This window comes from Rhynchophorus ferrugineus, unplaced genomic scaffold (assembly GCF_030347505.1).
Source record: "Rhynchophorus ferrugineus isolate W39M unplaced genomic scaffold, kcgeb_rfMv2 rfM8, whole genome shotgun sequence".
NCBI classification, from domain to species: Eukaryota; Metazoa; Arthropoda; class Insecta; order Coleoptera; family Curculionidae; genus Rhynchophorus; species Rhynchophorus ferrugineus.
Genome location: NW_027472587.1, coordinates 17,877,635 through 17,891,496, shown reverse-complemented (window position 1 = coordinate 17,891,496; position 13,862 = coordinate 17,877,635). Strand labels below are relative to the sequence as shown.

General features: G+C 32.8%; 1 protein-coding gene and 1 long non-coding RNA gene across 2 annotated transcripts in view; both read left to right on the top strand.

Annotated features, from left to right (window-relative positions):
• Positions 1-2,025: 2,025 nt before the first annotated feature.
• LOC143201531 (uncharacterized) lies at positions 2,026-2,422 on the top strand. The gene is made up of 2 exons (XR_013006965.1): positions 2,026-2,118; positions 2,208-2,422. It is a non-coding gene; the product is annotated as an uncharacterized LOC143201531 (long non-coding RNA).
• Positions 2,423-2,851: 429 nt separating this feature from the next.
• Positions 2,852-13,862, top strand: part of LOC143201314 (uncharacterized) — a 256,321-nt gene continuing 245,310 nt past the window's right edge. The window contains exon 1 of the mRNA XM_076412305.1: positions 2,852-4,155. Within this exon, the coding sequence (XP_076268420.1) occupies positions 2,905-3,837 (933 nt within the window). The 5' untranslated portion in view covers positions 2,852-2,904 and the 3' untranslated portion in view covers positions 3,838-4,155. The remainder of the gene's footprint in view (positions 4,156-13,862) is intronic.

Here is a 13,862-nt window from a genome sequence, read left to right as displayed (position 1 = left end):
GACACCACTGCTATTAACAATCACTCAGTGGCATATGTAGTCGAAAAAAATTGTTGTGATAGGAAAACCTCTGACTCAACTTATCATATATTTTCATTTACTTAATTTATTTTTAATTCTTCGAGTTTTTGTGTGTATCCATATATCAAATGAATGTTTTCAAATTTGTTAAACCATGAAATTCACTCTCATTAACATAAAATATAGTACAGAATAGTCGTAATGCAAATGCCTATGATGCACGCTTTAGTATTGTCTAAATATGTTGTCTTAAGTTTTGATTATTAAAGAAAGCATAGTAGATGAGGATATATACATCTTTTTATATCATTTAATAGTCTAATTTATAATTTATTTGTTTATTATTTATCATTTTTCATAAACAATAATCAGAATATTTAATATATTTGAGTGTTTCAAGTAATTTCTCAAGCTGAAAAAATCTACAATGTAATCATAAAAATTTTGTTATCCCACATTGTGTCTTAAACTAATTTGACCATATATTTGGTCAGTTGATTATTAGCGAGGATTAATTCATGACTTAAATTGTTCTGCTCATATATAATCATCATATTATATAACAAATTTGAGTAGTTCGAACTAAAAAATTGCAAAATATAGTCATAATTGCATAGTTTATGATATATACATTGTTATCTCAAAATTGTGTATTGAATTAAATTTGGTCAATTATTCGCTCTCATTTTGATTATTAAAAAGGTATTGTGAATCACAATATTATTTCCTTTCATAGTTTAGTTTATAATTTATATGTTCGTCAGAGTACGTAACAAGTTTGAGTGAATCAAAGAATTCCTCGAACTGAAAAATGTATTATATAACCATAATTTGATAATGTATGATACACACATTGTTATTTTGAAATTGTGTCTTGAATTATACATAGTCAGTTTTTCACTCTCATTTTGATTATTATGGTAGGTGTTGTAAATGCAGAAAAGTTTATAATTTGATTTGGCTTCACAGTTTGGTTTTTAATTTGTTTATTCTTAAATGTAAACAATTTCTCTAACTGAAATATGATACTTTGTGATATCAAAATTCTAAACAAGATTAAGTAGATAACACGAAACGCTGGATCAAAAACTGTTGCAGCTCCCAATTCAAGGGAATACGAGATAATTTCGACAAATTACCGAAACATCCTCCGCTTCGGCTCGCCCAGGGAGATACTTACAGTTAATTTTCAGTTTTCAATACAGAATTACGTTCAAGCAAGCGGAGACATAACGGAATCCGTGGGGAAATTTCACGGAAAAAAGTTAATTTAAGCACATCTGGAGAGAAGTCAGGTGAGGAAACGACAGCAGCGTTGAGCCACCGTAGTCTTACAAAGAGAATTGGTGTGGGAGATGACGTACCTGCGTTGTTTTTCTCGCTTCACTTTCTTTTTCGAAAAACGGGAAATTGCTTTAGCAATTCTAAATCTGCCAATTTTATATATATATATATATATATATATATATATATATATATATATATATATATATTATAATATATATATATATATATATATATATATATATATATATATATATATATATTATAATATATATATATATATATATATATATATATATATATATATTATAATATATATATATATATATATATATATATATATATATATATATATATTATAATATAGATAGCGACAACAAATTCCTGCAAATTTATTTTATGGGCAATTCACCACAAGAAATTGATCTGCGTTGTGCACATAACAATTTAGTAAAAAGGTCTATTGTAGAACAATTACAAACTTTATTTCATCAACACAATCAATTGATTATATTGTTTAAAACTGCCCTGGATCTGATGCCATCCGATAATCACAAAATTGTAATCAGAGCTGATAAAACACCTGCAGGTCAACATACAAGACGTTTTAATGCACCAACTATTGATGAAGTTGCTATCGTTGTAGTTGGAGAAAACTTGGAATCCCGTGATATTTTTTACATCGTCGGAATTTTCAATTACAACCTATAAAGGAAACACACCGCTCATATGATGCACTGCAATATCCCATTATATTTTGGCAAGGTGAAGATGGCTACGATTTATCAATAAAAATGATAAATCCCATTACAGGTAACTAAAATATTAGTTTAGCTATGGCGATAATATCTCAGTCACTATATTATGTATTTGAATGTTATTAAAACAAAATCTGTTTACAGGTTCTGAAACCAACAAAAAAGTCAGTTCAATGAACTATTATTCATACCGCCTAATGATTCGGGAAAATGCAGATAATCACATATTGAAATGTCGGCGATTATATCACAAATATGTTGATGACATGTATGTTAAAATTGAAACGGAGAGATTAACATTCATCAGGTTGAATCAAACCAAACTCCGATCTGAAGAGTATATTCACCTTCGAGATTAATACTGATGGAAATGCACAGAATGTCGGTCGGATGACTATTCTTCCAGCAACATACATCGGAAGCCCTCGGCATATGCACGAATATGCTCAAGATGCCATGTCGTATGTTCGTCATTATGGTACAGCAGATTTGTTCATCACATTTACATGCAATCCGCAATGGATACAAATTAAGCAGGAGTTATTACCTGGGAAATCATCCATTGATCGTCATGATATTACAGCCAGAGTCTTTAGACAAAAGTTGAAATCTTTAATGAATTTCATCGTAAAACATAATGTGTTTGGTGAGACACGCTGCTGGATGTATTCTGTGGAGTGGCAGAAACGAGGATTGCCACATGCACACATTTTGGTTTTATCAAAGCCACCATTTTACCCATTTTATCAAAGACATTCACAAAGCACACATCAACGTTGAATCTTGCCATTCAGTGAAATCGATTAAATACATTTGCAAATATGTAACCAAAGGGAGTGATATGGCTGTGATTGGAATTGGTGCAGAGAATTCTAATGATGAAGTTACCCAATACCAAATGGGCCGCTATGTCAGTAGTAATGAAGCAGTTTGGCGAATATTTTCTTTTCCTATTCATGAGAGACACCCTTCTGTTGTTCACTTAGCTGTGCATTTAGAAAATGGACAAAGAGTGTATTTTACAGCACAGAACGCAGTACAAAGAGCTGCTCAGCCACCATCTACTACATTAACCAGTTTTTTTGAGACATGCCAAAACGATGATTTCGCACAAACATTGCTATATTCTGAAATGCCAAAATATTATACCTGGAATCAATCCTCAAGGAGATTTATACGACGGAAACAAGGAAAACCAGTTCCAGGATATACAGATGTATATTCCACCGATGCGATTGGCCGGATTTATTCAGTACATCCAAGCAATGATGAATGTTTTTATTTACGACTGCTATTAGTCAATGTACGTGGCCCAACATCATTCCAACAGTTACGAACTGTTGATGGTGAATTGTGTGGATCCTACAGAGAAGCCTGTCAACGTTTGCAATTGCTTGAAAATGACGCTCATTGGGATCAAACTCTCAATGATGCTGTAATATCATCACACACTCATCAAATACGAACATTGTTTTCTATAATCATATCTACATGCTTCCCATCAAACCCAATTGATTTGTGGATCAAGTACAAAGATTATATGTGTGATGATATTTTGTATCAAATACGGAATAGAATGGGAAATCCAAATATACAAATCAGTGAAGAAATTTACAATGAAGCATTGATTTCAATTGAGGACATGTGCTTGATAATGTCAAACAAACTATTAATTCAATTAGGCCTGACCGCGCCCAATCGTCCAATGCATGACGCTTTTAACCAAGAGTTGCATCGAGAAAGACTGTATGATCTCAACGCTTTGAAAGAATAAATTCAAACAAATCTTCCACTGTTAAATGAACAACAGAAGTATGTATTTGAAACTCTTATGAAAGTAACAAATGATGAAACTGGAGGGATTTATTTCTTAGATGCACCTGGTGGTACAGGAAAAACTTTTTTTATTTCATTAATATTAGCAACAATTCGCTCACAAAATAAAATTGCACTTGCACTCGCTTCGTCGGGAATCGCAGCAACTTTGCTTGAAGGTGGTCGAACAGCCCATTCAGCACTAAAATTGCCATTAAATATGCAAAGCAATGAAACTCCAACCTGCAACGTTTCGAAGAACTCTGCAATGGCAAAGGTTTTGCAGCAATGTAAATTGATTGTTTGGGATGAATGCACGATGGCACATAAAAAATCTTTGGAGGCTTTAGACAGATCCTTAAAAGATCTACGTAGCAATAATAACCGATTTGGTGGTGCAATGATTTTATTAGCAGGAGATTTTCGTCAAACATTGCCAGTGATTCCACGATCAACGCCAGCTGATGAACTCAATGCATGTCTAAAGTCCTCCAATTTGTGGAAACATGTTAAAGTACTTCACTTAAGCAAGAATATGCATGTCGAGTTGCAAAATGACCAATCTGGAAACATATTCTCTAAACAACTCATTGACATTGGTAATGGCAAATTTCCTATAGACATGTTGACGGCTTGCTTTTGCTATGACTATAAACAAGTCCCAGGGGCAATCATTAAGTGTTTGTGGTATTAATCTAGAAAACCCATGTTTCTCACATGGTCAATTGTATGTTGCCTGTTCCCGTGTTGGAAAACCATCAGATTTGTTTATCTATGCGCCAGGTAATCAAACAAAAAACATCGTATACCACAAAGCAATATAATGATAATAATAATAATAATTATGATTCACATGATTAACAATAAAGCGATTACTTACTTTTCAATCCTTATATATGTTTTATTTAATTATTTTTTATTCACAACGCCCTATCACCAGGGTGATGGTTCTGTTCAGGAGAATTTTTTAAAATACGTAGGCACAAAAACTGCCACATTACAAATCTTTTTGACAGGACGAAGTCTGTCGGGTCAGCTAGTATATATATATATATATATATATATATACATATATATATATATATATATATATATATATATATATATATTATAATATATATATATATATATATATATATATATATATATATATATACATATATATATATATATATATATATATATATATATATATATATATATATATATATATATATATATATATATATATATATATATATCTTATATATAAAAATGAATCGCAAAATGTGTTGGTAAGCGCATAACTCAACAACACCTGGACCAATTTGGCCAAATCTTTTTTTAGAATGTTCGTTGAAGTTCAAGGATGGTTTTTACGGCGAGAAAAATTAGAATTATTGCTGGAAAACCCTAAAAATAGCCCTTTTCTTTTTCCCATACAAATGATTTGTAACTAAAACGTAGTCAGTTTGAGCTTTATTGCTATGGTATAAAGTTCATATTAAATTACAAGCACTCACTGTTGTCTAAGCAATGTAGGTGTGTTCCTAACGTCAAAGATCATATCTATCAAAACAATGTGCGTGTGTGCGTTGGAGCACAGAATACAGAGTTGGAGGAGTTTAATGTCGCGTTCCGAAACTCGCGTTTCCTTTGTATTAGTTTCGGCACGCGAGATAAAATGCATCAGTTTCCACGTCATTACATCAGTCAAACAAAAATCGCGTTACCAACAGTGTTTTATTATTTTTAATATCCAAATTTTAAATAAATAAAACAATTCGTACGGCTTAAAAGGATTTGAGTTCAAGTCATATCAAATTTAAAAAAAAAAGTTGTCTGTTACAGATGACTTTTGACAGATGACAGATTGATTGACAGAATTGTCAACTGATACACGAAACAAATTCGTATATCGTGTTTTGTGCAGAGTGTTTAGTTAGTTAGTGTTTGTTTAGTTCGTGATTAGTGAAAAAATAATTTATATTTGTTATGCCTCCTATAAGACGAAGCAATTTAGGTAGAAGAACTAGAAATGCTATAAACCAAGCTAATTACCGATCTAATCGTACTGCACAAGAACGTGACGACGGAAATGAACGTGAAAGAATTCGGATATCGCAAACGCGTGAAACGCGAGCGAGACATTCAACTAATAATCGCGCAAGTTTGAATCGAGCTGCTTTCAGTTACGATGTGTCAATTGACTACAGTAACTACCAATGTGTTGTTATTGGTTCTATGAACTTGGTTTGCTCACACTGTAAGGCATTAAAATACAAAAACGAAGCCAATGGATTGTGTTGCGCAAATGGTAAAGTGAAATTGATACCATTGGATCCACCACCAGAACCATTGTACTCATTGGTTTCAGGAATAGGAACAGATTCTATACACTTTTTGACACATATCCAACAATATAACAATTGCTTTCAAATGACTTCATTTGGGGCAACAAATGCAGTTCGGGAAAATTTTATGCCAACTTTCAAGGTATGTATTATAGCAGTTACTCATAATTATTTTAGCGAACAAAATTTTCTGTCACCAAAGTTAAGATGTGTTACTAATCTTCAATTTCTTAATCATTACGAAATATATCACTTAGTCATCATATTATATGGTGATTCAGTTTCAATGACACTTTTATTATATTTTATATTTGATAGATATTAGTTAAAACTAAATATATACTTTTTAAGATCAAATATTATTTAAGTTTGATCACTGACAATCCATTAATTTATACCACACCATAATATTTTTTTTTTATTTACAGATACAAGGGCAAATATATCACAGAGCAGGTTCACTGTTACCAGTGTCAGATAGCGACAACAAATTCCTGCAAATTTATTTTATGGGCAATTCACCACAAGAAATTGATCTGCGTTGTGCACATAACAATTTAGTAAAGAGGTCTATTGTAGAACAATTACAAACTTTATTTCATCAACACAATCAATTGATTATATTGTTTAAAACTGCCCTGGATCTGATGCCATCCGATAATCACAAAATTGTAATCAGAGCTGATAAAACACCTGCAGGTCAACATACAAGACGTTTTAATGCACCAACTATTGATGAAGTTGCTATCGTTGTAGTTGGAGAAAATTTGGAATCCCATGATATTGTTTTACATCGTCGGAATGATCAATTACAACGTATAAAGGAAACACACCGCTCATATGATGCACTGCAATATCCCATTATATTTTGGCAAGGTGAAGATGGCTACGATTTATCAATAAAAATGATAAATCCCATTACAGGTAACTAAAATATTAGTTTAGCTATGGCGATAATATCTCAGTCACTATATTATGTATTTGAATATTATTAAAACAAAATCTGTTTACAGGTTCTGAAACCAACAAAAAAGTTCTGTTAAGGAGAATTTTTTAAAATACGTAGGCACAAGAACTGCCACATTACAAATCTTTTTGACAGGACGAAGTCTGTCGGGTCAGTTAGTATATATATATATATATATATATATATATATATATATATATATATATATATATATATATATATATAATATGTCAAATTATTTGAATGTGACTAAAATTAATTCAAATGTTTCAATGTTTTCATAATTCGATTGTTTATGATGGACACTTTCTTTTTTCAAAATTGTGTCTTACAAAATTCGGTTTTTTTTATCTAATTTTAACCCGGATTTAGGATAACCCGTGAACTTTGTATCATCTATATATATATATATATATATATCCCGTAGTTTTTACTGACAATATCAATAGTCAACAATTATTTTAAGCATTTTAACTAAGTGGTTGTTCTAATTAAGAAACGTGTATAGTTTTTAGGCCATAGTTCGCTTCAGTGTTGGATTGGGACTCCAATGCCTATCGATTTCCATATCGACATTGCTCATAACGATGTCATTTAAAGACAACTATTATAGTTTTGATGTTGTGCATGTAGGAGTTAAATCTCCAATTATAAATGATTTTTTGCCCCAAAGATATGTTTATTGATAAAAATAGAATGGTCTTCGTTCCTGAATCACAAGAGCATTGAGTCTGCGGGATCGCCCAATATCATTTGGCCGTACTCGCTGTTGTTACATTCTGAACTTATTCACTTAATATCCAGTCACTCTTGAATGCAATTGTAACATACTATTAACATTATTCTCATTTTTTGTCTCTCGTTGGTCATCAGTGCTGTTAACACGTTTTTTCCGCATAGTTAGTAATTACCAGTATACTGGAAAGTCATTACCAGTGTACTGGAAAGTCTAAAGCTGGGCTTAAGTTTAGCCACAAGTCATTTTATTCTACTGACATCAAGTTCCAAAGCAAGTACATGTTATATTTTGCGAAAGAATTGATTTTTCCATTTTCCTGCATATTATGTAGTTCTTTCCGAAAAAAAAATCGGTAAAAACTTTCCAGTACATCTGATAGTTATTTGATTTTCATGTTATCGAATTGATGTACCTATCAATTCATTTTTTTATATAAGTATAGATAATGTAAATGCATAAAAATATAGTAGGGTTCTTTTTCAAAGTCACCGATTATGCTTTTAATTAAATACTATCGTAGTTAATCATAAGATAACGACCATCCTTCCTCAAGAAAACGAACGAAACGAAAAAACCGACTCACCTCCCGTCACATATCATATGACCGCCCTGCACCTGACGGCAGAGATGGCCGTCCCGTACAGAGTGGCCCATTTATCGTCGGGCCATATTAATTGGACTCATCTTCAGGATTAACCGTCCGCTTGCTTTCCTCCACGTCGGTTACGTCATTTAATACGTCGGAGCAGCGTGATTTACTCCACCGTCGTTTTTCATCTTCCTCTCTGGAGTACCGAGTCGCCCGGACACCACCATCGAAAAAAAAGGATCGCGTCACCGCGAGCCAGGAAGTTTTAAAAGCCGCAAAACTTTTGTTAATGAGAGGGTGGGGCCTTATTAATTGGGGTTTTAAGATTGTTGCCGCATCATTAGGTCGGATCAAGATCTGGGTCTCGGGCTAATGCCGTCGCCGTCGGCCCGTGGAATATCCGAACGAAGGAAATTAGAACCAGATTAAGGGCTTGTGATGTTTTGCCGTAAAATTATTTTTTGTGGCGGCCGCAGCAGGTCCGTTGTCGGGGATTTGTATTCGTCCGAATAAGGTTCTATAAATAGATTGGAGATTGGCGGTCCCGATAGGGATGGTTGTTTAAGTTCAACGTCAATGATAAAAAAAGGATAAGAGGTCTAATAATGAGAAAGCCAGCTTGCTAATCAATGTAAATATCGTAAAAGGAAAACAAATATAAACACAATGTGTTAAAAAAATGTATTTCTAGTCAAAATACATAGATATAAATGGCAATGTGGGTTGTCTTTTATATATCGGGACCTTTTTTTATTAAATGATTTATAACCGAAACTACTAAACAATATTCTACTAAAATTAAACTAAAACTTAAAAATAATTTAAATGTTTTATGATCTACGCTTAATAATCTCTTATATTCCATCTCAGGCACTAATTTTAATGTGTATATTAGTTCTTTGCGGTTTTCTGTGCTGTGTATTATCATGTCCTATTATTTCTGTATGAAGGAAACTGGGAGAGAAGCCATTCTGGGCTAGAATGTTCTAAAACCGCTAATCAGATTGCTCTTCTTGGTACAACCTAATATCTGGACAAGTCTTAAAACCAGTGCGGACTTACAGTTGGTTGTACCAGACAAAACAATAGAAATATCAAACACAGATTCCAAATCGAGGTACTGCAGGGTATTGTTGATTGTAATTGGCTTGACTTAGATTTGGTGAGTTATTCACTCTCATTTCGATTATTAAAGATGTAGATTAAGATAAGACCATAATTTCATTTTATTTCGTAGTTTAGTTGGTAATCAGTTTGCTTATTTTTAATCATCATAATATATAGAAAATGATTTTTTCAAATTATTTTGGAATTGAAAGAGTAATGGATTCTAAACATAATATGATAGCGTATGATGCACACTTTGCCATCGCAAAATTGTGTCTTTTGGTGTTAAATTTGGCCAGTTTTTGGATCTCATTTTAATTATTACCGAAGTTGCTGTAGATAGATATAATTGATAATGTTGTTTTCTCTAATGTGTAAAACTTAGTGAAACTGACTGACAGAACTAGAGAATAGCTCAATATGCTTAGTAAAGAGGTACAAGTCAACAGTATAGTTTCATATTTTGACGTTCTTTCACTCAAACATTTAACTTTTTTGTGTTGTTTTCTTAAGCCAATGGATACCACACTATCGGTCAGATAGAAACAGCCTATTTTATTCTATTTGAGCACTCACCTATCCTTATTGAAATATCTCATATAAAAAAGAATAAATACTAAATAGTATATCGTATAACGTTGACTGGAAAGCCTTACTAAAAAACAAAATTTGGTTACAATCAATATCGCTGCTTATATGAAACGTAGCATTTCTGAAACTTTATATTTTAAAAGCAATCCACTGTTTTACATAACTAAGATGAAAACCCCACACGCCTTTTCACTCTAATTTCGGTTAGTGTTCCTTCCATTTTGCATATTTTTTTCCATTTCTCTTTCCGCGCGACTCCCCTTTCGATTCTTTCGATCGCGAGAGAACTCCGATTCTTTCTGGGAGTAAAGGTTTTTGTGTGTTTGTACGCCTCTATATTCAGGTGCGTACTAATGTGGCTGCCGTTCATCTTTTAGTAATCATTCTTTTGATGTTCTTTATGGCTTCTCCGGATTACTTTGTAAGATGGCTCCGTTGGATAATGCTCGCTTTTGTTAAGGTCTTTATATCTTTTTATATTACACGTTTTATTTTTGCTTTTACGTTAATTTTTAACATATTTCTTGAAAGGTTTTCTATTAATTTACCATCATTATTAATTAAAAAGTATTAGGAAGTGTTCAAATCATTACAAATCGTTAGAATATATTCTCGATTTTTATTATGATCATACAATTCATCAGATCTAGTTCCAATGATCAAGAACAAGAAATAACAGAGGAAATAAATGAGTCCATCACTAGAAATGGACGTTTGATTTTTACGAAGAATATAATAAATTCTTTAAGTACTGTAAGTAGCTGGTGTATGCTACTCCCTTAAAATTAATTCACATTTCTTATTTTTAACAAAAATATATTTAGCCAAAATCTTTTTTGAACTAAATTAATTACTTTTCATTAACTAGAGCATATCGCTCGACTTTTCTGCCTGAATATCCTCAAAAGAAACACAATCTACGTAAAAATAAATTCATTTTTGGAAAATATCGTGTTCTCCGCGTTTTTATCCTTTTTTTTTTCGACGTATACTAAAAACTTGTAACTAACAAAAAATGTTTTCGACGTCATAATATAAAGTTTTATGGCTTCCTCTCCAAGAACGTTTTTTGCAGATTAGGAGGCGGCGAGGCAGCGCCACCTGAGCCTCCCGGGCGAGATAAAGGACCTTTCAAAGAATACCGCTTTTTATCGCTATCTAGTCTAAGGAAATTATTTCTCAACTACTCTCGGTATGAGAAATGAAGTAATATTCGACCGGGAGCGCTCGCGAGCCTTCCCTCCCGGTGGAGGAGAGGGAGGCGCGCGAACCTACCCAGCGGAATGCAGAAATACGTTTTTTATTTGGTTTTAGCCGGTGTTTACGGAAAGTCGAGGGAACAAGCGGAATAGTTCGAGACAAACAGTAATATCGTAGTGGATTTTTTCTTGTTAAATTTAATGAATATCCCGCCGAGGCAACGTCAAGAACGGGAAACAATAATAATAGTTGAGTTGTTTTTGATTCGTCACTCGAAGCGTCTTTCCCTCCGTGTTTTTGAAACAAATTTTGTAGTTCAAAATTCTGCAATAAATTAGTGTTGAAGGCCCTAAATATACGATAATAATTATGCGATGAAGTTACACTATAGCTTATTTTTGCAAGGTAATAGTTCCTAGAACATTGTAGATCCAAAGGTAGCGTCGTTCGTTTGTTTACTCAGTATAAGATTACTTCCCTCTGACAATGGAGATTGCAGAAGGTTTCAAAATTTCATCATATTTTGCTTTATTACTTCTGAAAAGATAAAATTACACTGGAAACTCATTGAAAATTGTGAACATCATGCCAGAATTGGTTTGTTCCTGTTCATTTCCAAAATGTCTATTTTTAAGATAAACCTCACCCGACCAATCTTGAACTAATTAAAATCCAACCACATTTCGAGCCATTTACTAAAAGCCGCTGTAATTTTGGTCCTAGAAGAAGTTCAGTCCTTCCATCTAACAAAACAAGATCTCGATGTTATGAGGTCAAAACTTGTTGAGTTCTGTTTTAATCTTCTAATTCCCACTGAGAAAATTGAGATAGAGTAGAAGCTGTCTCGATGAGAAGTAGAATGAAAAATAGATAGATGATAGATAGATGTGTTTAAGCAAAAATAGCGGTAACCTATATAGTTTGTAGGCCCTAGCCGGATCATAGGCACAACAAAAGCTATAAATAGTTTAATTGAACGTGATTTACACCATATACATTATGTGCATCATACGTACGTACATAATACATTACGTACGAAAGACAAAAATATATAAGATTAGTGGATTTTTGGGTCCAAAATATTATAATTCAACAATTATAATAATTTTCATAGATAAAGAAATTAACTTAAGAGGATAATATAACAAAGAATACTAATACACAAACATATTTTAGTTTATTTACACTATGATAAGTAGATCCAACTACAACAATTACAAACGTAAAAAGTGATGGGTTAGTTTAGGAGATAAAAATAATCTGAATAAATACATCATAAACACTATTACAATATAGAGACCAAATTATAATAAAAAACAACCTCCAGTTACAATTGACTTTCATGAGACCCATTGAATTTTAAAGAATCAGTCTGGAAATATTTCTATTATAAAACCTACGCCTAACACCCCGGGCTCTCTCCCCACCCCCAGAAACGCGACGCACCCTACATGTAAATGAAAATTACCACCGGAAAAAAAGAAAGGCACAATTGAGAGGAGAATGGACGTTGGTTACGTATCGACGCCCATCAAAATAAAAGAGAAATACGATGTCTACGGAGGCCTATAGAATAATACGAATAAAGGTGTTGTTTTGCCTTTTCCTCCTACTTCCTGGAATACGGATATTGGTTGGGGAGAATAAATAACGGACGACTAAAGAATAGAATGAATAAATATAAGACAACACTAATAAGTACCCTGACGGCAGTATTTGAATTATGTGTAATCAAAATACATGCACCACCTTGTTACCTTCCTAAACTTCACCTAGTAGCGGTTCTACCAGTAGCTAGTAGGTTTTAGTGAAACTACTTGTTATTTATAGAAAAATGTCGATAAGAATTGTATAGTTTCATATAGTTTCCGCTCACCGTATAGTCCAGATCTAAACGCCAGCGTCCGCAAACCTCAAAACCTCTTGCCGAAATTTAAAGTTATTTTGAAAATATAAAACAAAATAATTTTACGAAAAAGCTATATAAAACTTTATAAGAACGCTGTTCAGTATGAACACTCTTGAAGGACCAGGGTTGGGCAATATTTGAATGACTTGTAATTAAAATACATGGGCCTTTCATATAGGTGGCACCATCTCGTATCTTTCCTAAACTTCATCTTGTACCACAAATACCTCAGCCCTAAACCTCAAATGACACATATCAAAGCTCCAAGACAATATAGCGTTTGATTTCAAAATTACAGCAGTTTTAATGAAACAATTTTTATAATCTCTAACAAAGTCGATGACCACTGTATAGTTTCTTCTAGTTTTCACTCTAGGTGGAAGATTTACGAAACACAAATCGTTCTACCAAAAAGTTATAGGAAGGCTATTCTAAATGTAACACTCCTGAAGGATCAGAGATAGGCTGCACTTGTATTTATAATTAAAATACATATTTTGTATTTGTATTTCAGTAACTTGTTAAAAATGTAATTTGCTATTGGTATTT